The following is a 25,432-nucleotide window of genomic DNA, read 5'->3' on the forward strand; positions in this document are numbered from 1 at the left end:
GGTGTTCTTCAGTTTGGGGTTATTATAAACAATGCTTCTATGAATACTGAAGTGTAAATCTTTGTATGTACGACATACATTTTCATTTATCTTGGAGTCAATACCTAGGAATGGGATTGCTGGGTTGTATGGAAAATTCATGTTTTATAATGTACTGCCAAACTTTTCCCCATATTTGCCAACAATGTATGAGTTCTACTTGCTCCACAGACACATCAAAACTTGGCATTGTTGGTCTTAATTTTAGTCCTTCTCACTGTGGTTTTAATTTGCACTGCCCTGAGGATTAATACTGTTGAGTATATTTTAAGTGCTATTTGGCATTTAAATAGGGTCTGGTGAAGTGTCTAGTCAAATATTTTCCCCAATAAAAGAAATCAGCCTGTTTATATCTTTTTACTATTGAGTTACAAGAGTTCTTTATATACTCAGGATGTCAAGTACTTTGAGGATATATTGATCGTAAATGTCTTCTCTCAGTCTATGGCTTGCCTTTTTGTTTTTCTAACGGCGTCTTTTGAAAAGCAGTCATTTTTAATTTTAATGATGTACAATGAATGTATCAGTTGTTTCTTTTATAGTGTTTTTTGTAACTTGAGCAATTTTTGCCTACCCAAGGTCACAAACAGCTTCTCCAATGTTTTCTTTTAGAAGTTTTAAGTTTTACATTAGGTCTATAATAATACATTTCAGTTTTTGTGTATGGTGAAGGTAAAGGTCAAGGTTAATTTTTTTCCATATGGATATTCTGGTGTTCTAGCACTATATTGTTGAACAGACTATCATTTCCCTGTTGAATTACCCATGTACTTTTGTCAAAAATCAATTGACCATTACGTGTGGGTCTATTTCTGGATTTCCCACTTTGTTCCAATGATCTATATTTCTATCTTTATGCCAAAATTACTATCTTGATTAGCATAGCTTTATAGCAGAGTCCTCCAACTTTCTTTTTTTGATCAAAATTATTTTGATATTCTAGGTCCTTAGGTTTCCATATAAATCTTAGATTCGGGCTGTTAATTTTTACAAAAGAGCCTGATAGGATTTTGATTAGGATTTCTCTGAATCTGTATGATAGATCCCTTTGGTAGAACTAGTATCTTAAAAATACTGGATTTTTCCAATCTATGAACATGACAGATCTTTCCTTTTATCTAGGTCTTTAATTTCTCTCAGCAATGTTTCATAGTTTTCTAACTCCAAGTCGTATACGTATTTTGTTAATTTGTCCCTAAATCTTCTGGGGTTTTTTTATGCCATTGTAAACACTTTAAAAATTTCACTGTTCATTGCTAGTATTTAGAAATAGAATTGATTTTTTTATAAACTTTTATCCTGCAACCATTAATTTCATTTATTAATTCTAACAGCTTTTTACATTCTTTAATATTTTCTGCATACGTGATCTTGTTGTTTGTGAATAAAGATAGTTTTACTTCTGTCTTTCCATTATCAATTTATTTTTAACTTTCCCCAGTGTCCAAACAGATTTCCCCTAATTAAGTTTTTAAGGGAAATGGACAATTTCATAACTTCCCCCCAACTTATCTGTCCAGGAAGACTTTGATTTTTGACAATTTCATTAAGATATAATGTTCTCACCACCTCCCGTGAAGTTCTTTTTGGAACCATTTATCATTTCTTTCCAGACATCTGAAGTTCTCAATTTCAGTTTATTTTTACCAGAAAAGAATCTTGAAGCAGCAGTTAAGAGAAGTGATTGTAACCTATTCTTCTGAACTTTGAACATATACCTGAAATCCTCACATGCTTAGGATCCCAAGTGACTTCTTATAAGAGCAATAGGAAGTATAAAAAACATCTAACTGCTTACAGAAAATTTTTCTTTTTTTTTTTGAGCCACTGATGAAAAAACACACTATTCAGAAGTAAAATTATACACAATTTTGGTCTAAGTCAATGATTTCCTTTTCAACAAAATTTGAGGGCAATTATTGATGGCTGACACCTTTTTAAATGGGCAAGTTTATTCTTTGCAAAGAACAGATATTCAAAAATATTCTCTTTAGCTATGCTTTTAAATTATTCTGCTGTGAACGTATACCAAAGACAAAACAGTGTAAAAATATTTAAGGAGTAAGGAACTTAAGTGGCTTTACAAGAACTAGTTAACTACTACTTTGTGCATTACACTATATAGCAAGCATAATACATACAAAGGTGCATGAGACAGAGAAGCTCCTGGCCTTCACTGCAGGGGGTTGCAGGGCCATCTTTTTACTGGCTATATATAGAGAAAGAGACTATTTGGAGTTCTTCAGCTTGCACATTGTAGGATGCTCAGCAGCATCCCCAGCCTCTAAATATCAGATGCCAATAGCACCTCCTAGTTGTGACCACCAGAAATGTATTCAGACATTGCCAAATATTCCCTGGGAGGCAAAATCAATCATATGCCACTGAGCACCACTGATCTGCTGCACTCCAAGGGTCTACAACTAAAAATCAAGCTGTACATACGTGTATATATACTGTTTTTAGCCTCTTTTCCTAGATAGTAAAGAAGGCAAGACCTATGCCTTACGCACCTTTGGGTTCGCTCATGGCATTGATTATCATACCTCTGGGCCTCAACTAACTGAGAAGACATTAATATATTTAAAAAATAGCTCTTGCCGGCATGCTTACTGTAATTTTCATGTATATTCTAGTACATGTAAATGAAGTGATTAGAACAGGAATGAAAAAGCCTTGTTTAAATTAAAATTGCAATATGTCTTTTCTCTAAATTTGATAACCTATTAGTATTTACTAAAACCCCAGAAGGAATTTGCTAATTTTTAAATTAGAAAACTGAGTATTTTTTAAAGTGGAAAGCAATATAGAAGAATGTCACATATCTCACCTGTAGCTGCTGGGTTTATCAAGCCTGCAGCACCACTGTTTGCAATCTGTGAAGGAGCTTGGCTTAGCCCAGTGGAAGGAGTGCCTAACCGAGGAAACTGTTGAGAACTCATTTCCACCTGCAGAGCATACAGTCATATGGTTATTACTGGATTCTGAGATTAAAACCTATAATGAGAAATTAAAGCATCTTTAGTACCTGTATCTTCCCTCAGAAAAGCAAATGCGGCATCATTTATCTAAAACAATTACTTGTGATCAATATACAGTTCAGAAATGATCTAAATTCTTTGTTTTTGATGGACATAGGTTCAATTAATAGTAAAATCGTTAACAGTTAACATGGTGTGGGGGGATACTATGACCCTCCATAAATACTTGTGGATTGCCACAAAAATCCTGCACAACAGCCACAATACATCAACACAACACGTATGTGTCTGTGTAAAGTTTTATGGCAAATGTCATGTCCCTTTGAAAGACTTAACCCTCACACCAAGGTGAACATTGTCATCAGTAAGTCATAGGAGGCATCGGAGAAGAGACGTCCTGTCCTAAGAATCAGAAACCTTACATTAAGACCTGATCCAAGAATTCTCAAATGCTTTTTCTTGCATAGGCCTCCCCTTACCTATTTCCCTTCCCCCCATTTTTCACAGCCCCCCCCCCCCCAGTGAGCCAGAGGGACCCAAGATCTTCACTGCCTTCTCTAAAATCGACCGCCCACTTTTCCCTCAGGAGCAAGGCTACGCCGATATCCCCGATTCGCCCGCAACCCCACCCCCACCCACCCCAGCTGAGATCGCAGAACACAGGTTTCCAGACACTGCGGGTATGAAACTCCGTCTGGGGTCCGGGGACAGGCGTTCCGGGGAGCCCCAGGACAAGCAGTGTGCCTTTACCTGCAGCCGCCGCCCGCCGCCCGCCCCTCCCGCTTCCATCTCGCCGGGTTGGGGGTGCCGTGTAGGGCCCATCTCGGTGGTAGCGCTAGATTCCGGGGTCGTGGAGAGGACTCGTGCGGAGCGCGTTTCGGGCCCGCCGCTGTCCAGCCCCTCGGCCCCTCTCACCCCGCCGCGGTTCTGTTCCAGTCCTCTTCCCCCGAACCTGCCCCTACCTCCCCCGCCCGCCCATTGGCCCCAGGAAGGGCGCGTCACTCGAGGGCCGGCACCAATCCGCCGCGGCCTGCGCGCTCTGATCCCGCCCCACCCTCCCGCCGACTGCCAGCCAATCAGGCACGAGCCTTGTCCGCGTAGCCCAAACTCCTCGAGATGGAGCCAATAGCAGAGAAAGAGCAGCTCTCCCTGCGAGGGGGGCGGAGAGCTGGAAGGCCCCGCCTCGGTCGGGGTCTAAAAGCGGCGGGCGCAGGGCCCGGATGTGGAGAGTCACTTTAAACTCCTGTAGGAGCCAAACTCTCGGGGTGCCCGCCCGCGCTCCCCGGCCGCTTTGCTTCCCAGCCAAGGCCCACGCCCGCCACGCCCCCAAGCCCGAGTCAGCCCGACGCCTCTTCTTTCCTTGCCGTAGGACACCCGGCCCCTACCACTGGCCCAACCGCCATGCCCAGCTTGCCACAAAGCCTAGGTCTGAGCCGCCGGAGACGCGGCACCGCTGCCCTTCCCCGGGGACGCGCAGCGGGACGGACGCTGCAGCCCGGCTCTGCCGCCCCGCCCCCTCATCTCCTCCCCTCCCCTCCCGGGCGCCCGTCCCGCCATTACCTGGGTGCTGCGCCGAGTGGCCACCGCGCCCCCTCGAGCTCGCTGCCGTGCGCTCTCCGCCTGTGGGGCCGACGTCCTCGGCTCCGGACCCGCCGCCGCCGCCGCCGCCGGGGCGCGAGCACTCTGCCCCCCACCCCTCAGCCCAGGGCCGCTGCTTCCGCCGCCGTAACGAGCCCCTCACCTATTGGCTGGAGCAGGCCCCTCCCTCACCGAGGAAAGCCAGTCACCGCTCAGTCTGAGCGGGAGAGCGGACGGGCCTGCCCCCCGGAGTCGCGGAGGCCTCAGGGAAATGTAGTCCTGGCGCCAGGAGGGCAGGCCTGGGCGGGGCTCCCGGAGACAACACCCGCCTTTTGCTGTCTAGAGTTGTCTGGCTTTTCTCTTTGCTTAGTGTAAAGATAATAGATCCCGCCCCTTTACCTCAGCAGGCCGCGAGGGAAGTGCGGCGCGGGAACAGGGTAATGGAGAAGGCTGGTTGCAGCGGGGGAAGAGGTCATCGCAGGGCCGGTCGAGGGTTTTCCTGACTAGGCTCGCTTCCCCGCGCTCCGAGTGGGACTTAATACACCACCGAAAGCCACGGACCGCAAAGCCTGCGCACGGTGGGAGGATCAGGGTGCCGATCTGGGGAGACTCTATCGGGTTTGCCTGTCCCAAGGCTGAGCACCCTCTGGTTAAAACAGGCCGGCTAGGATAGCAGTTCCTGGCACAGGGCTCGGGCACTGTGCACCTGCTCAGTTTTTTCCAGTTGCAAAGAAGCGAAGGGGGGATGGTGTTGATTTGTTGTTATTTTGGGGAGATTTAAGGGTCGGAGTTTATACACCTGTTGAAGTCTTAGACAAAGCTGGTGAAGCAAACTTTTGGTCTGATAATAAAGATTACGTCCCCCTTCCTGCCTTCCCAAGGTAATAATTGAGACCAGGAGTTTTGTGACTAGTTAAATAAACGGGGCGTAAATCCCTTCTTTCTGTCGTGCCCAGCTGTGTAAGATAACGGCTTGCTAGGATGAGTCTCAAACCCATCCTCTTTCCTCAAGCCATTTTCCTTTCTTACTTTCTTCCCTTATCAAATTTCTTCTGAAAGAGCTGCTGCAATACACTTTAGCCTCGTCTCCTTAGGCAGTCTCCACCCTTGTTGGATTCTGCTCCTGCCACCCTTCTCAAAATGCTCCCTAAAAGTTGCCAGTGACCTACTCAACTTCACCCGGTGGTCCTTAGTTCTCATCTTGTCTAGCTTACTGACGGTAATTCCTCTTTACAATGTTCTTCCCTTGGCCTCTATAACCACCCTCTCGCCGGGTTTTACTCTTATTCCTATCAATCTCCATTATCCCCCCCTCCTTCACAGATACTGTATAGCATTTTCTAAGACTCCAACCCTCTTTTAATGCTATACTGTCTTCCTAACTTGTTTAGCCGTCTCTTACAGTTTCAAATATAACTCTTGAAAATGACAAAATTTTATGTACACGGTGATTCTCTTTGAGTTGCACACTGACAGTTCCACCTGCTGTACCAATCCATATGTGTCTTACAAGCCCCTGGAATTTACCATATTGAACACATTGATTTGCCTCCTCTCTGCACTCCTGACTTCTGGTTTTTGTTAATGGCATCGCCATCCTCTCTGACTTTGGTTTTATTCTTGTTTCCACTCTTCCATCTCCCAGAGTCACCATATGTACCTCTCTACCCCCTTTCTAGTCACTTCCATAGCCTTGCCTCAAGCTTTCGTTATTCTTGTCTGGATTATAGTAGTGCTGCCCCAACTCAAATCTCTTCCTACCCTCAATCTGTCCTCCACAGAGTTCTTTTTCTGAAGCATTAAACTGAGCCTGTCCTTTCCATCCATGATGTTGTAATAACTTTGGAATATATTCTAAACCTCTAAGCCCTGTATTCAAAGACCTTAATAATTTAGTCCCTCCAGCCTCTCCAAACATTGGATGCTCTCTCAACAATAGTTTCTACCAGTGCTCCACACAATTTGGCCCCAGGGGTTTGCTCAAGCCTGAAGTTCCTTCTATAGGCCTCAACCCTCAGCAATCAGCCAGCAGAGTGCTGCCAATTCTACAATGCCTACCTGGAAAGAAAATTATTTATATTCTCCAGGAAGCCTTCCTTGGATTCCTCGCCTTCCCCTGCCCTGTGGGATATTTTCATGGAACTTCTCCAGTCCCTCTGTCACAGCACCACTCTATCTGCTCTGTATTCCTCCTGGAGTAGACACAGAGAGAAATCACTCGTCTTTATGTCTCCATCAACAGGAAGGATTAACATATGTTTACTGAGTATAATCACAAGCATATCATAGTACATGAACGAAGTCTGAGTTTTCCTTAGTTACTAGGGACAGACAGTATCACCCAAGTCTCCAGTCCCTCACATAGTGGACTCTTGAAGGAAATTAGATGTTTCACCAATGGTTGTGTTGCTAGGGCTGAGAATCCCCACCCACCGAGCTTGGTGTGATGAAGACAGCCTCCTTGTGCCCCAGCCAGGTTGAACCTTTCACACCTCTCAGGTTTTCAAGTCCCTGACCAGTTTCAGGGGCTTATTAGTATCCTAGGTTCTTGAAAATGATGTTGTCCACACAAGGTAGTTTGAATGGATTGAACAGACACCAACAGGCATCACACCTGCTGGGTGATTATCTAGAGAAAAACAAATATCTAACTCTTTGTGGTTCCTTTACATCCAAATCCGCCCCCCTCACCCCAGCCAATCCCCAGTCAGGGAAATCCTAGTCTCGTCCAGTTCACTCATTTGTAAAACAAGAATACTGTTACGTATCTTAACCTGATTGTATAGATTAAATGAGCTACACATATAAAGATTGTGAAGCTTTTGACCTTGCTTATATCCATTATTTTTATAACCTTCACCTGTCTGTTACCCAGGCCAAACTCAGCATGTGTCTTGTCTGGGCACCACATTCTGTACCACTGTCCTCACCCCAAATGCACCTATGCTAGGTGTGGTATGTTGTGGACAGACCCTAGGATGACCCAACATGATTTCTCTCCTGATATTCATGCCCTTGTATAATTCCTTTTCCTTGAATATGGACAAGACCTGTGACTTTCTTTTAACCAATAGAATGTGGCGAAGATGAGAGGATGTCACTTCCTTGACTGTGTTACATTATATAAGACTATCTTGCTGCCAGACTCACTCTAGAGACTCTCCTGGCTGGTCTGATGAAGCTCCTATGTGGCTCACATGGCAAGGAATTGCAGGTGGCTTATAGGAACTGCAAGCAACCTCCAGGAGTTGAGGGTGGCCTCCAGCCCAACACTTTCAAGAAGCTGGACCCTCAGTTCTACACACCAAGGAAATGAATACAGCCAACTGAGTGAGCTTGGGAGCTGATGCTTCCTTAGTTGAGCTTCTACTGGAGAACCTAGCCCAGCTGATACCTTAACTGTAGCCTGTGATACCTGGGCAAAGGACCAAGCTGAGACAGGCCTGAACTCCTGACCCACAGAAATGGTAAGATAAGAAAGGTTGTTGTTCTAAGCTGCTAAGTTTATGGCGATTTGTTACACAGCAATAGCTAACTAATACACCAAGAGTAGGATGGCATCTGATCCTAGGGTAACTATTCTATAGGCTGATGGAAGGAAATTTCTGTCTGTACTGGAATGAATGCAGCTAACCAACCTTCTCAAATCTCTCCAGACTTTGAAAGTGATGTAGAGAGATCAGAAGGAACAGGAGCTGAAAAGCCTGAGCCCCATGAACGCCATAAGAAAGCTGAGCCAAGAGTAGGCTGACGCTATAAGACAGCAAAGTACACCATGGAGTTGCCAGGGACAATGGGCAGTCAGGGCCACATGCAGAAACAAAACGGAGGGGACAATTCACCAGGCAGATGGAAAAACACCTCTTAAGCCAGAGACCAGCTACTCAGTGTCTGAACTGACCAGGAGCCTCATGAATCCTCATCTACAACCCGCTAATTATGAGACAGAATGAACACCCATCTTTAAAGCCATGCATAACTTTTTGATAAATTCACATTAACTTGAGTGTGTTTGATTGTGGTAGCCAAAAGCTGTGAAGTTAAAGTGTGATGTCTGAAGGTAGGCAGTGCAGCGTTGCTATGGTGGCTGCACAAGCTAGAAGGATCCAGATCAGTATCTTCTGCACTGCCAAATTTCATCAGCTGCCTCATGTTCCAAGTTGGCTGCACCAGCTCTAGCCATCTACTTACTCTGTTTCCACCCCAACTGGTATAATGCTAACTGGACTGCAATTCAATCCTGACACTAACCACCCACTTAGTGCAGGGGCCACAGGTTGAGGGCAGAGTCCTCCACAAAACTGCCCTCACTTCAGTTGCCAGCCACAAGTCTCAGGTGATCCCCAGGCCACCTGCACTTCTGACTGACTGGCTACAAATTTGGGGATTCTCACGAATTTATTCAATAATTCGCTAGAATGACTCATAGAACTCAGGAAAGCACTATGCTTAGAATTACAGTTTTATTATAAAGGATACACACAGGGTGATGTCTGAGAGGGACCACAGAGCTTCCATGCCCTTTCCTCTTAGAATAGGAATGTGTCACCCTCTCAGCACTTCAATGAGTTCACCAACCAGGAAGCTCCTCTGAACTTCAATGTCCAGAGTCTTCATTGGGGTTTCTCTATGTAGGCATGCTAAATTAACTCGTCGCCACATGATTGAACTCAGACACCAGCTCCCTCCCATCCGGTTGGGCAGCCGAAAATCCCTACCTTCTACCCTCTAACTGGAGGCCCACCAGAGTCAACTCATTAGCATAACAAAGATGCTCCTTTCCCCCAGGAAATCCCAGGGGTTTTTGAAGCTTGATGCCAGGAACTCAGCACAAAGCACCAGAGGAATTATTTATTATATTAAACCATTACAGCTGCATTCTAGTCAGGAGTAAAAGACAAAGAAGGCCCTATATCTTTCCTTCAAAGACATTTACTGGAAGCTGCATGGACTATTTCACTTACATCTCAATCACCAGAACACAGATACTGTGCTGCAAGGGAGCCTGGGAATATAGGTTCTTACCTTGACAACAATGTATCTAGCTAAACATAGAGAGAAACACAAAAGGTAGAAAGGAAAGTTTTTCACTTCAGCCTCTGTGGGAAGTTGACATGTCAGGAACGACTACTAACACAGCTGTAGGCAGTTTCCATGGTAACAAATGCCAGCGTCCTGGCCCCCAAATCGAGATCTAGCTGTTGCTGCCAGCAGCAAAGCTGAGAGTGCCCACATCAGCAGTTCCTGTCTGTGGTATCAGCAGGGACAGGAGAGATCACCCCTGCAGCCAGAGAAGACAACAGCACATGTCTCATGGAGCAGACAGGAAGAAGAGCCACTAGTCAATAGACTGGGTGACAGGCACCTCACAGAGGTTAGGTATACAGAACAAGCAAGCAGACCCATCGCCACCCTCAGGGAACATTACATACATACATACAGTAAAACTTCCCTGCTGAGGAAGGAGGCAGAGTCAAAGAACTAATAATTTGTGACCATTATTGTGACAATATTTTTACTTCCAGGTCTGTGTGGCTATGGAAATCTGTTAAAAACACTTGCTCAAATGTTTTTAATAGAAGAATCCTGATTGAATGTTGTAGTGAGTAACTGCTGTTTGGCTGATCCATACTCCTTTTTAGGAACTCCTTATCTCCACAACTCCAAGTGAAATGAGGACAATCACGTGCTCTGTCCCCTGAACTTAGGGGTGGGTGTGGGCTCCTACTGGAGGAGTGAATCCTCTCCCCTGAACTGAAAATCTGTATTATAGAGACACACAGAGACTGAGTGTGCATGGAGCCCAGTCACCTGGCTGGAGCATCCTGTGCACCATGGCAGCCCCTCCAAGATCTGGTGCACAGGATGCTCCCGCCCCCCCTAGACTCTGCTCATTCAGCTTTTGCTTTTGTTCTGTGTAGCTCTTTAGCATGTATCTGAATTAGTTTTCTATTGCTGTAATAACAGAGCACCACACTGAAAAAAACCCATGATTATTATCTTACTGTTTTGCAGGTCATGTCTGATGTGAATCTCACCAGGTATCGGTGGCTACTTTCTTTTCTGGAGAATCCTGGCTTATTTGGGCTGTTGGCAGAAATCAGTTCCCTGTGGTTGTACAACTGAGATCTTTGTTTTCCTGCTATTCTCAGATGAGGGCTGTTTTCAGCTTCTAGAGGCCACCCACATTTCTTGGTTTCGTCTCCTTCCTCCACTTTTAAAGCAACCGGTGCAGGTTAAGTCCCTCTCGTGTTTTGAATCTTCTCTCCTTTTTCTATATAAGTTCTCTGACCAAGGAAAAGTTCTGTATTTAAGGACTCATGTGATTAAACTGGGCTCACCTTGCTAATCCAGGATAATCTCCCCATCTCAAGGTCCATACCCTTAATTACATCCGGGGATTAGGCTGAGGGCATCTACACACTAGCACACCACACATCTGATTAATCCCTGGGGGCCAGGGGATCTGATTTCTATCTCAACTCTGCTTCTAGCCAGCTGTCTGACTCTGAGCCAGACACTTCCTGTCTTTGAGGCAGGAGGTTATGTCCTGGTAAGCCATGTTGGTCTGACTCAGGGCATACGGAACAGGTCAGTTCCCTGGAAGCATCAGGGCAGACTGGAGGGAAGCAAGGCTTCTCCTGAGGAAGAGAGCCCGGGGCCTACTGGAGAAGCCGGAGAGGCAGAGTGGGAGCACTTGTCTCCAGGAAGAGGCTGGGCTACCGGAGCTCACAGGAGTGGGGAGTTAGTCAGCATCAGGGCACAGCCAGGCCAGCAGGGACCAATCTTATACCGATGCCCTGGCCCTGGGGCTCTGCCAACTCCATGGGCCTTTGGAGATGCTCAGCTTGGCCCCTTTTGACTCTTGGTGGCCTTGTGTCTTCAGGCCCTCTGAATAGTCGGGATGTGATCTCACACATGAACACATGCCCACCTCCCCCCCTTCACACAGTGGCCTTGGGCCTCTGAAAGTCACTCTCCTGAGGTGCAGAGACTGGCTCCAGGCCTGCCTCCCACCCCATCTATAAGGCTTTGTCTGGCAAATCGTGGGAGTTCCCCAGTGCCTAGCTGCTTCTTCTGACTATACCTTTGGTCAGAAAATCCTTGAGTTGGAGTCCAGCCCCTTCAGGAAGTAGGTGATTCACAAATAGACCTAGGGACTACTGCGTCTTCTTTTGGATCTGGGATACGGAAAAGCCAAGTGGCCAGACAGACATACCAATCCAGGCCATTTCCCCTGCCCTGATCCACTTATCTCAAAGTCACCTGACTTTCTCTCACAATAGGTTGAATGGACCAGCTCAAGGGCCTCTGTTCCTGGGCCCTTTTTTCAGGAAGCTGGCCTTGAGAAAAAAACCACCTGGTCGCCTTTGAGGTCTGACTCTGTGGGGTCAGCATCCTTGTGAACAGTTCTCAGATGACTCTGGATCTAGCAGTGATGCTTTTCAGGATTTGAGCATACCTTGCTCTTTGCTTTTTTACCATATCTTTACCCCAATGCCGGTATTTTTGCGGATGTGATGCCATTCATTCCAACATTGGTCAGCTGCTCTGTTTGCCCTTCTTGGCTCAGTCTCCAGTCCCCTCACTGTCCCCTAATCATCCCTGATGCTCCCCTAGTTCCCCTTTATCCCTCAGCTCTGACAATTTCCCAGCCCCCTGCCATCTACTATGGCTCCACACACATGAAAAACTGAGCAGGGACCCAGCAGAGTCGTCCTCTGGGCACGGGGAGGCTTCAGAATATGTCGAGCCAGAATATATCCCAGAACAGCGAGAGAAAAGTGGGAACTGCTTCAGGTCGGTCCCTGGCCATGTGGGAGCTGCTGCCCCACGGAGCCCTCCTGAACTGTGCTGAGGGGGCCATGCAGAGAAGTGGGAGAAGCCCCCAACACCAGGAGTGAGAGCTCTTAGGAGATGCTTTGGTGGAGGGACTAAAGGCAAAGGAAGCAGCAAATTCTGGAGGGGCCAGAGAGGTTTTTAAATATTTTGTAATATTTCCAAATGTTTATATTTGAAAATTTTCTCAATTTTTATGAATTCTGTACACTTAAAATAATATAAAATGCCCATTCTAACATTGGTGTTCATGTATTATCTGTGGGGACAGAGTCCCAGAGAGCAGTTTCCAGGCTCCCTGCCTCATGTGGGGGGCGTGCTGGCTCAGGTAGTGAATGGCCGTAGGCTGCGATTGGTTGGCCGTTGGCTGTAGCCAGTTGGCCAATTGGCTGCAGATGTAACTGCCGTGAGTTGGTTAGCTGGTTGGCAAGGCAGGGAAGCGACCAGCAGATTGCGGATCGTGTGGATCCTACTTCGAGCGTCTTGCCCAGCCGCCAGCGAGAGTGTAGTGGTATGACTCCCCTACCTATGGCTCCGTGGGTGTTCCTTTTTGGCCTCACCATGTCCTGAGTTCTTACATGGGGAGCGGGAGCAGAGACCCCGCATGGCACCCTGCATGACATATTCCAAATAAAATGACAATACTGGATTTGTCCTCTTGCTTCACCATTGCAGTCACTTGATTACCGCAGCCTTGACAAGCTAAGATGGCCCCAGAAAACTAACTGGCACACGTGGGACCAGGGATCTACCCGCTTCAGGTGCCTGCAGGCCTGGAAGTGAAATCAATGGGGCCCACATCCTGGAAAACTAGAGAACAACAACAAAGTAAGTGAGTGTAGCAAGGTCATAGAGATAAGTTCAGTATCTAAAAATCAATTGTGTATGTATATACTAGTAATGAGTTTTCAGAAAAAGAAATTTCTAAATAATACTCTTTACAATAGTGGCAAAAATGAAATACTTAGGGATAAATTTAAAATATGTTCTGTAGTCCCCCCTCTTATCTGCAAGGGATACATTCCAAGACCCCCAGTGATGCCTGAAATCATGGATAGCACTGAACCCTATATACACTATTGGTTTTTCCTACACACACATGCCTATGTTGAAGTTTATAAGTGAGGCACAGGACGGGATTAACAGCAGCAGCTAATAATAAAATAGAATAATTATAATAATATACTGTCATAATAGTTATGTGAATGTAGTCTCTCTCTCTTTCCCTCTCTCTCTCTTTCTGCCTCCCAAAATATCTTGTACTGTATTCACCTTTTCACTTAATGGAAGTACTTCATGACTTCTCTTTGGCATATCCAAATCATCAGCATCACTACCCTTGTTCCTTGGGGCTATTATTCAGTAAAATAAGAGTTACACAAACATAAGCAACTGTGATACCACAACAGTCAGTCTGATATCTTAGACAGCTACTAAGTGACTAAACAGTGGGCAGCATATACAGTGTGGAGATGCTGGGAAAGGGATAATTCACATCTAGATGGGATGAAGTGGGAGGGTGTGAGATTTCATCAAGCTACTCAGAACAGCACACAATTCAAAACTTATGAATTGTTTATTTCTGTAACTTTCCATTGAATATTTTTGGACCACAGTTGACGGCAGGTAACTGAAACTGTGGAGAGTCAAACCAAGGATAAGGGGGTACCATTGTATAAGATGAGGCATACTTTGTTTTACTGCACTTTACTGCACTTTACTGACGATACTGCATTTTCGTCAACATTAAGGCAAGACCCTTCACCAGGAAAAAGAATATGACTTGCTGAAGGGTCAGATGATGGTTAGCATTCTTTAGCAACAAAGAATTTTGTTTTTAACAGGAGAAAATGTCCAAAATGTATTATGGATGTATATGTGGAGGTGACAAAAGAATAAACACATCGGGCAGTTGAGACATAACGCATTCTGGAGAGAGGAGAAAGGAGGCAGGGATCTGGATTTCAAAGGGAAAGCAAGGCAATTTACAGGTAGATGAGAAAGAGCAAATGTGGTAAACAAATTCTTGCTGGGCCTCCCAGAAACAACGGGAAACAAAGGGAAGTTCAATAAACAGCCTTTGCTAGATTTCTTCCCATCTGCCATGTTTAGTTTATATTATGATGCTAAAGCACTCTCCCTTCCTTTAAACAGATTTTACTATCTGAATTCCTTTAGGCAAAGAAGGGGGAGGGAGGGTCAGCAATTCTCTGTGAGTTTATTTCTTAACAACTGGCTTAAAATCAATATCTCAAAGACATATTTTGGGGTGGTAAAACTTTGATCCCCCTCAGTCTCACCTTTGAAACTTTGAATAAAAAGTTTCACACTCCAGAAGTGAGTTGGTAGATTGTTCCATATCTCATTGAACCAATCGTTCAGTCCTGAAAAATAAGTCAGTTCAGTTAAACCACTATGTCACATTTCAGAAGGTCATGGTGCAGATGGGCTCCCCCACCGTTAGCCTATATTGTGCAAGCAAGCAATCAGGTACTTATAAGCGGCATTTCTATGGAAACAAAGGAAAAACAAAGGTTATGATTAGAGAAAGTATAAACCCAGTTTCTGAGCCTGGAACGCTGCCAGTTAAGATTAGATGTTAGGTTCAAAGCTTTTTTTGCTGTAGTGAAGACAGTGACAATCTGATAGATTTTCCTGGTTTGCAGTTTGAATGTCTCTGGTGATCTCATCAGGTGTTCAGGCAAACTTTATGTGTGTGTGTGTGTGTGTGTGTGTGTGTGTGTGTGTGGTTTACACAACACCAGTCACAGATTATGTAAGCGTGAGTGGTTGTGGTGATTTATCTGAAGTTTATTTCAAGTCATGTGGCTGCAATTTGTTAGCTCTCAATGATTTCAAATCAAAGGATGGGAGAAAAAGGAAAATGTGAATTTGGAGAGTTGTAACCAAATATTTTAAAAAGCTAGAAGAATTCAGGATCCAGTCCAGTTTAAAAGCTAAATAACAAAAATCTCACAAAGTTAATAGGACTAGAATTTAATATCCTTACGTGTGTATTATAGTTCCTACTGAATCATAATTTTTCTCTCTAAAATCACCCTCATTTTTTACCAAAGATAGCCAAAGTAAGACTAATTTATTTGCAAAATAAATCAAGTGTCAAAATAAAGTTGGCCTGTTACTTGTGTAAATACCACCAGAGTAGCCATGGATCATATAGGCTCTTTGAAATCTGCTATGCTGGAATTTTTCATGAGGAATCTCCAGACAACCTTTAATGGCCTCTTGAAGCTAAGAGGTTAAGCACATACTCGCCAATACACTTTGCTTGCAGTACCTTCAGATTTGGATCCATTCTTCTCTTCTAGAGGCCCCCAAAATATCCTGAGGTTCTCTTCCTCTGCCAGGAAGTGACCTTCTTTACTTACCTGGAAAGAGTTCTGGGAACCCTATAAGCAAGGCACCAGGCTGTTTCCCAAAGGGTTTTTACTGGCTTTCATAGTCAATCTAGTTCCTTCAGTCTGCATCTGAGTCTATGAATCTCTCCCTCAAACATGACATTCTAGTCAAAGCCTTGGTAATATTACCAGTTTCCAACTGTGTCCTGTTACAAAAAGAACAGATTGATACTGAATTTATGCAAATAACCACATTGCTGTGAAAATAATACTCACTGAGTTTTTAAATTCTAGAGGGATCTGGTAGGAAAAAAACATAAATGTTTCAATTCTACTTCCAAAGGTATAATTTACCAAAGTGCTTTAAGTGATAGGTAGTTTAAAAGAAACATGTTTCCTTATATCTGGAAAACAAAAAAATTAAAAAAAAATCAACAACGTGTCAAACAAAAGGTCATAAAATTATAATTGTCCTCAGTTTATTTAACCCATGTAATTAATTTTTGTTTATCTTGGACATTTGTTAGCATTTTTATGAATCCAGTTTTACCTTAGATTTTTGCAAATTTTCATCCAATTTAAAGGCATGATCTGAAAGTTTGTTCTCAGAACACTGTGTTTTAGAGTAAGTCAAAGTCCTCTCCTTGGCTCTTTCTAAAGATGAGACATAGTATGGACATATTTTTAAGTTAAGGTATTTACATTGTTTTAGTAGACATAATGCTACTGCACACTTAATAGATGATAGTATAGTTTAATGTAACTATATGTGCACTGGGAAACCAAAAAATTATGTGACTTGTTTTATTGCAATATTGGCTTGATTGCGGTGGTCTGGAGATGAACCTGCAATGTCTCTGAGGTCTGCCTGTACTGAAAGCCTCAAAAAATTTGCTGAGAGAAATTAAAGAACTAAACATATGGAGACATATATACCATGAGTTTGTATTAGTAAACTAGATCTTAAGGTGACAATTTTCCCCAAATTTATCTATAGATCCAACACAATCCCAATCCCAATACCAGTAAATTCTTGTTGCAGAAATTGACAAGCTGATCTCTAAGTGTTCGGAGATAGATATTTTAGAATCATGAGATGCAAAGGAGCTAAAAGAACTAAAACAACCCTGAAAAAGAATAAAGGTTGAGGACCTTCATTTCCTGATTTCAAGTCTTTCAAGACTTACTATTAATGTAGTATTGCAGTAAGGACAGATGTGTCATTCAGTGGAACAGATTAGAAAGTCTAGAAACAAACCACCCTCATATATGATTCATTGCAGTTCAAAATGGTGCAAAGGGGATATAATCATCTTTTCAATAGCTATCGTTAGAACAATTGGATGTTCATATACAAAGAAAAATGAATCTTGACTCCTACCTCAAACTATATATAAAAATTAACTCATGCTGAACTTATGGGTAAGACCTTTAAATATGTTCAAAGAAAGAAAAAAGAAATAGTTATCCCAATTTCTTAGTTGTCATATAAATGTTAATGAAAATGCCTTCTAAGTGTCATTTAATGGTATACTGTGTGTCAAAGGAAGAGGAGATATGAGAAATACTCTCCCATTATACACGGATATAGGACATTTGATTTTTGATAAATCCAGTGGTAAATTTAAAAGTACCTTTCAGTGACAGCAGAATACGAGGTCTGACAATTAACTTCGCGAACACATCCTGGAAAAAGTGCTACATACCTCATGGCTGAATATCACTACGGTCACCTTCAAAGTACTCCCCTTGGGAAGCTGTGCACCAACACCAGCACCTAGTCCACCCTTCAAAGCAATTTTGGAACTCTTTTCCTGGAATGGCCATCAGAGCTGTTGTCATATTACCCTTGATGTCCTGAATGTCATCAAAATGTCTTCCTTTCAATATTTCCTTTATCTTTTGGTGAAGAAAGAAGTCATTGGGGGCCAGATCACGTGAGTAGGGAGGGTGTTCCAATGCAGTTATTTGCTTACTGGCTAAAAACTCCCTTACAGACAGTGCCGAGTGAACTGGTGCATTGTTGTGATGCAAGAGCCATGAATTGTTGGAAAAAGTTCAGGTCATCTAACTTTTTCACCAGCCTTTTCAGCACTTCCAAATAGTAAACTTGGTTAACGGTTTATCCAGTTGGTACAAATTCATAATGAATAATCCCTCTGATATCAAAAAAAGTTAGCAACATTATTGCAACAAGTTTGTGAACTTCATTGCCAGACCTCATATTTCATGTAATCTGTGCCACTGACAAACATTTAGAAGAACATGCAGAATTTGCAGTCCACTTGCTGAGAGCAATGATGGTGTAAGCAGTGCAACTCTCTAGGTTTAAGTCTGGTGTGAGTGGCAGGACTGTTGGATGGAGTCTGTGTTCATATATTTATCACATAGTTATTTAGTGCGCGTGTAAGCCAGGCACTTTTCCCAGTGCTGGGGCTATAGCAGTGAATAAAACAGATCTCTACTTAAACAGTGCTTACAAAGTAGTGCTGTCTAAAATTAACCTCAAATACAAATGGAAACTTACAGAATTGGAAAAATACAATGCTGAACAATGTAAATTAAATTTAAAATGTAGTAAAAAAATTAGAAGTGATGGAATGGTAAATAGAACCAGAAAACAGTGCATAGATGAGATCTATGCTGCTAATAGAAATGCTGGTTGGAATCACTGTTTTATATATCACGAAACTTTGGTATCCAAAGAAATTTTGCCAGATCTCATGGATGCACTAACAAATGCAGTGAAAGATGTTCATTTCATTAAAGTAAGCTTGCTGAGTAGCCAGATTTGAGACATGTTCTGTTCAGAAGCTGGGACAAAGCAGACCCACTTGTTCTGTCTATTCAAGTCGTTGCTAGGAATGGGATGAAGCACGGGGTTTGAGTACTAGAATGAGAATCACATTTTTCTTGTTGAAAAGCAATCTCATTTGGTAAATATTTTAAACATGATATTTGGGCAACAAAATTGGCATATTTAATTAGTTTTTTTGGTGTTCTTTTTAAATAAATTTGAAACCACATGTTCAGAATATTAAGGGCTCAAAAGACGTTGTTACAGTAAGTAAAACAAAAAAAGTGATTGCCCTAGCTATAATATGAAGAAAATAAAGACAGTTTGAACAGACACAATTAAAGATATTGTTACATCTCAAATTATCTGTCTAAACTTTCGTTCATTACTCTACATAAGAAAAAAAGTTACAGAAAAGTACTTAGATAAATTATCCATTTGCTGATTACTGAATTAAACTTGGTGCCTGATTTCTTAGTTACATTGAATGATGTCTGTAAGACATTAAGTAGGATGAAAAAATTTTAGTTGGCGAGTAAAAGAACGTATTGTTATTATAATCACTATTTTCAGTGTGAACTACAATTTTCAACTCCGACCTGATAAAAATAAACAGGCTTGACCATTTATCAGCTGTGCATTCTTCCACATGCTTCAGGCTGTGCTAAACTAATCAGCAAGCAAGCACATCCATTGCAATATGTATAAAATCTTTCCTAATTTTTTGGAGGGGATTTATTTGATACATTTAAGTATTAGTAAATAACATTTTGGGCAAATATAGTTATGTTTTTACTTTATTTATGTTATGGGCTGAAGTTAAAGTCCTATGTTAAAGTCCTAGCTCCCACGATCTCAGAATGTGGAATTAGGGCCTTTAAAGAGGTGATGAAATTAAAACAAGGCCGTGAGGATGGTTCCTAATTCAATCTGACTGGTGATCTTATAATAAGAGGAGATTAGGACAGAGAGACACCAGGGTTGTGTTTACACAGAGGAAAGGCCATGTAGGAACTCAGTGAGAAGGCGGCCATCTGCAAGCCAAAGAGAGAGCTCTCAGGAGAAACCAACCTGCTGACACTTTCTTTGATCTTGGACTTCTAGCCTCCTGAAATGTGGGAAAATAAATTTCTGCTGTTTAAGCTACACAGTCTGTGATATTTTGTTATGGCGCCCTAGCAAACGACATACAATACATACACTATATGTAGTAGGGTATTGTTTTGTGAAATTTTAGTTTATTGTGTATATGTGTCTCAATGCAAGATGTGTTTCCTATTATTTGTCATAGGTCAAAGCTTTTGAAAAACATTGAGCTAGAGAAAAAGAAGGGTTTTGCCTCCCATCTCTGAAACAAGCCAGTTGAACTACGTAGGCCACCCAAGGAGCTGATGGTCATTAGAAACCCAGCTAAAATCAATGGCAGGGTAGAATGGGAACACTTCAGTTCCAGCCCCAGAGACTTGCTCTTGCCTCTTGAGGGTGTCAGGCTTACTTTTGTGGCTCCCCTGACCATATCCTTCCATATTTGGACCCCCAGCTCATGACCTGAATTTGTAGACCACACGAGACTCTCCAGACCCAAGATGTCTGCATTTCCTGCTCACCCATCGATGGCCATGTGGGTCATGTCCACCCCACAGCATGTCGTCTGCCAGTTAACAGCAATTAGGCTCTTCACTCCCTGTGTTTCCCCCATGCACACAGCACTCTCATTCTGGCTTGCCCACCTGCCAACATTGAGGGAATTTCACACTCCCACAAAGAACAGAATGACACCTTCCAGTGGTGGGCAAGGACCACTACTAAATCTCCTCCAACTGACCCCCTTTGTGAGAGGGCTCATCTGAAAGAGCAGAGCATGCAGCTCAGCTCCTGTATGACCCAGGTGTCAGTGGTACACTCTGGTCTCCAGGGGGACCCTATAAACCAGGAAGAGGAGGAGGAGTAACCCTGAGCCTTCAGGGAATGCAGGTCTGGAGCCTTGAACCACCAGCTGTCCTGGGAGGTGGGGCTCCTGTCTTGACCACATATCTTAATACACTGACGGCCCTTAGTGTCCTTTGGGTAGGATGCCCTACTTGATTAGGCCGTGTCCCACTACCCACATTTATGTATGTGGTGGTCATGATGCAGATGGATAGCTCTAAATGTAGAGCTAAAGCTACAAAATTTTTGAAAACTTGGAGAAAACATGGGAGTAGGTCTTCATGATTTTGGGTTAGGCAAATTCTTCTTAGATATACACCAGAACCACAAGCAACGAAAGAAAAAAAATAGATAAATTGGATTTCATTAAAAAAGTGAAAAGAGGCCGACCTGGTGGCTCAGGCGGTTGGAACTCCGTGCTCCTAACTCCGAAGGCTACCGGTTCGATTCCCACATGGGACAGTGGGCTCTCAACCACAAGGTTGCCGGTTCAACTCCTTGACTCCTGCAAACGATGGTGGGCTCTGCCCCCTGCAACTAAGACTGAACACGGCACTGTGAGCTGAGCTGCCGCTGAGCTCCCGGATGGCTCAGTTGGTTGGAGCGCATCCTCTCAACCACAAGGTTGTGGTTCGACTCCCGCAAGGGATGGTGGGCTGTGCCCCTGCAACTAGCAATGGCAACTGGACCTGGAGCTGAGCTGCGCCCTCCATTACTAAGACTGAAAGGACAACAACTTGAAGCTGAACAGCACTCTCCACAACTAAGATCTGAAGGACAACAACTTGACTTGGAAAAAATAGTCCTGAAAGTACACACTGTTCCCTAATAAAGTCCTGTTCCCCTTCCCCAGTAAAAAAAAAAATCTTAAAATAAAAGTGAAAAGACAACACAGAATGTGAGAAAATATTTTCAAGTCATATGTCTGAGAAGGAACTTATATCCAGAATATATTTGAAAAACTTATAATTCAATAATAAAAAGACGAATAACCCAATTAAAAATGGTCAGAGGATCTGAACAGACATTTCTCCAAAGAGGACATATAAGTAGCCAACTAGCATGTTGTGGGGACAGAGCCCCAGAGAGTAGTTTACAGGCTCTCGGCCTCACGTGGAAAGGTGCTGGCTCGGGTAGTGGATGGCCGTCAGCTGTGGCTGATTGGCCATTGGCTGTGGCCGGTTAGCCAATTGGCTGCTAGTATAACTATGGAGGAGAGCCGAGGATTGCCGAGGAGAGCCGAAGAGAGTAGAGGAACAGACTCTAGGAGAGTGGAGGAGAGTCGTCAGTCGGTCGGTTGGTGGAAAGGCGGACGGCAGCTCTTGCGTCCGGTGAGCCCAGCCTCCAGTGAGAATATAGTGGTATGACTCCCCTACCTATGGCTCCGTGGGTGTTCCTTTTTGGCCTCACCATAACCTGCGTTCTTATGTGGGGAGCGGGACCAGAGACCCCGCAGGCCGTGCCGCACGACAAATGGCGCAGCAAGCAGGGTCTCCCGCACGACAATGTGAAAAGATGCTCAATATCATTAGTCATGGGAGAAGCACATATCAAAACTATAATGAGATACCGTTTCACATCCGCTAGGATGATATAGAGAAAGGGGCAATAAGAAGTGGTGGTGAGGTTGTACTTGCAGTTGGAATCGTCATCCACAGCTGATGGGAATGTGAAATGGTGCAGCCACTTTGTAAAAAGTCTGTCAGTTCCTGAAACATAGAATTATATGAATAGAAATTCTACTTTTATAGATATACCCAAGAGAAATGAAAACATACGAGTATGTCCATGCAAAAATTGTACATGAATGTTCATAGCAGCGTTATTCAAAATAGCACCAAAGTGGAAACAGCCCAAATGTCCATCAACTGAAAAATGAATAAATTAAATGTGGTTGATCCAAATAATGGAATATTTATTTAGTCATAAAAAGCAATGAAGTACGGATGTGTGCTATAAATGGATGAACCTTAAAAACATTATTCTAAGTGAAAGAAGCCAGTCACAAAAGACCATATAGTATACGATTCCATTTATATGAAATGTCAAAGAGTCAAATTTATAGAGATAGAAAATAGATTAATGGTTGCTGAGGGATGGGGTGGGGACTTAGTGGGAAATGGGTGTGGGGTTGTTTTGGGGGTAATCAAATCTTCTAAAATTGATTTTGGGTGATGGTTGCATCACCCACAATCAATGATTATGCTAAAAACCTGTGATTTTTAGTATAATCATTGTGATTATACTAAAAACCATTGAATTGTATACTTAAGGGTGAATCGTATGTTATGTGACCTATATCACAATAAAGCTATTTTAAAATTGTGTAACTTACTTATCTTAGATGCATGAATAATATATTCATACCAAAGCACACCAAATTTCCACTGCTTGTTGGAAAGGCTATTTCAAATTCAAGGAAGCTCTTAAGCGTCCATATTATTTAGATTTTGCATTATATTTTTTATGAAATCATAGATTATTATCTGTATATACTGTTTTACTTTATAAGTCTGAAGTTAAGAAAATAAAAATAATAGTTGCTTGAAAAATGTTTTTCCCAGTAGCCATTTAGTTGTTATCAGTAGAAGTTGAACCTCCTAGATCTTTGTGTCTGCCTAGTCCAAACCCTCTAGCACCAGTCATTAATCAGAGTTAGCAAAACACAGGGATCGTCTCCTAAGTCCCAGCCAGGCCTCTTCTCTTAGAATATTATGGGGAGATGCTCCCCCTGGGTCATCACAAGCTTGCTGTTTTTCCCTCTGGTCTGTGTTAACTGTCTGTCGTGCGGGGCATCCGGCGGGGTCTCTGCACCCGCTCCCCACATAAGAACGCAGGATATGGTGAGGCCAAAAAGGAACACCCACGGAGCCATAAGTAGGGGAGTCATATCACTATATTCTCTCTGGCGGCATCCACCTCTCTGCAATCCGCTCTTGTTAACTCAGCCACCATCTTCTTGCTAGCCCCCATTTTTTGCTAGCGTAGCCACAGCAGTTATATTAGTGGCCAATGGCTCACTGGTTACAGCTGACGGCCAAGTAGCCACAGCTGATGGCCATGCAATCACAGTTGATGGCCATTTACTACCTGAGCCAGCACCTTTCTGTGTGAAGCCGAGAGCCTGGAAACTGCTGTCTGGGGCTCTGTCCCCACACTGTCTTACTCCTTTTCTATGGCCTTCTGTAGTAAATATAAAACATACATGGAAGTTCTGGAGAAGGGAAGGTCTGAGACAGGAATGTTGGCTAGAAGAATGTGCTGGAATCTCTGTACAGTTGCTGCAGACTTCCTCTAGGGAACTTGATAGGCTTCTTTAAATTTTAATTTTGGTTGTCTGCTCTCCTTTCATTGTTTATTTCTTAATTTTTGCAGGGGTGCCTTCAGTGTATGGTGCTGTTGCTCATTCTTTTTATGAGCAACTCAGTAGTAAATCTGAGTCCCTTCCATATGTCCTAAGATTTTTCTGGTAGGTATTAATCTGTAAAAGTCTGAGAGCGAGATGCCCAAACATCAGCAGCTTTGCCCTTAACCATGTTCTCCTGGGCTTTCTGCCTCTGATCTCTTGTTGTCCTTTTCCACCTTGTAGGTGCTGAACATTTATCTTCCCTACTGGCTAACATGTTAGCCTGTTACTGTTTCATGGGTGGTGGCAGAAGCTACCAGACTCCTGTAATAAATTTCCACTGCATGGATTTTTATTACCCACAGCACAGCAAGAAGCACGGGTGGGCATCATGTGTACAATTCTTTCCCACCACTCCTGCCACAGACCCATGGCAGGCAGGGGAGTGCAATACGAGCCAGATATCATTTGTGCACACAGTGAGTTTGCATGGCAGCTGAGAAACACTGAGCTTGGGGAACCTACTATTTTATAGCAAGCAGAATGCAAGCCTGCTTTTTGTCCCAGTGTGAAGCATTACCGCATCCCTCAAGCCTGCTTGCTGTAGACAAAATCCTGAGAAATGGCCTGAGGAAAGTGTGGTCAGGGACTTGAATTCTCAGAAAGATGTGAGAGGCCCATGGAGGACTGTCTCTTCCAAACGCCTCTCCTATTTCACATGTGTGTTGATCCTCCCTAGAGAGACCTCCACAACAGCTCCCCTAGATGGAGTGATCCACCATCTAGGAATTTACTGGATGGCTAATGACAACCAATAATAAGCATAAAAGATGAAACTTTGTTAATGCTCACACCAGTGGGGGTTCTCAGGGAAGAAGAAGCTTTCTCAGCTGGAGTCAGGTGGTGCAGGGTAATGGGAGAAGTCGAAAGATTACAGAAGCAAAAGTACTTACGTGTTAATGAGGGTTGGGGTATATTTTGTACAAGTTGTTATTTGATTGGTTCTCTTGTGTGTGTGTGTGTGTGTGTGTGTGTGTGTGTGTGTTATGTGCCCTTGAGTCAGCTCAAACTCCTGGCAACACTATGAATGAGTGATGTCCACAATGTCCTGTCCTCTATGATGAGACAAGTAAAGACTTAACGGGAGTGGGCTTGTGAATTTGCAGGGTGGGACAGGCAAAGAATTAACAGGAGCGAGCTTGTGGGCTAACAAAAAAGAGCTTAAACATTAACTGCCGGGCTCTGAATTCCCTGGCTCGCACTGCACCTGCAGGCTGACAAGCACCTTACATCCATCATAGGTGAGAACAGAACAGTTCCCAATCGCAACAGCAACCCCCTACAAGCTGACATCCATCATAGATGGGAACAGGACAGTTCCCAGGAGAAGACATTTGTAATGGCAGGCCCTCCTTGCCCCAAGCCGACAAGCAACCTACATCCTGCTTAGAAAAATATAAAACTTGAGCTAAACAGAAACTCAGCGCAGCTCTCTCAGACTGCCCTGGCTAAACTCCTTTTGCCAGTTCCCAACAGAACTCTCTCTCTGCCTGACTTTCAATAA

The 25,432-nt window shown here is 43.5% G+C and overlaps 1 protein-coding gene across 4 annotated transcripts in view; it reads right to left on the bottom strand.

Moving 5' to 3' along the window:
- The window catches only part of SAP130 (Sin3A associated protein 130), a 93,034-nt gene extending 88,294 nt beyond the window's left edge, over window positions 1–4,740 (bottom strand). The window contains exons 1-2 of one of the 4 annotated variants that reach the window (XM_019718004.3): window positions 4,581–4,740; window positions 2,870–2,987 (exon numbers count right to left, since the gene is read on the bottom strand). In XM_019718004.3, the coding sequence (XP_019573563.1) occupies window positions 2,870–2,981 (112 nt within the window). In that variant the 5' untranslated portion in view covers window positions 2,982–2,987; window positions 4,581–4,740. Of the gene's footprint in view, window positions 1–2,869; window positions 2,988–3,770; window positions 3,969–4,580 lie in introns of those variants that run through there. The other 3 variants (XM_019718005.3, XM_074334741.2, XM_074334751.2) reach the window with 3 other exon arrangements.
- Window positions 4,741–25,432: the final 20,692 nt, after the last annotated feature.

Source organism: Rhinolophus sinicus, chromosome 17 (genome assembly GCF_057876585.1).
Source record: "Rhinolophus sinicus isolate RSI-liver-muscle chromosome 17, RSI-T2T, whole genome shotgun sequence".
Classification (NCBI taxonomy): Eukaryota; Metazoa; Chordata; class Mammalia; order Chiroptera; family Rhinolophidae; genus Rhinolophus; species Rhinolophus sinicus.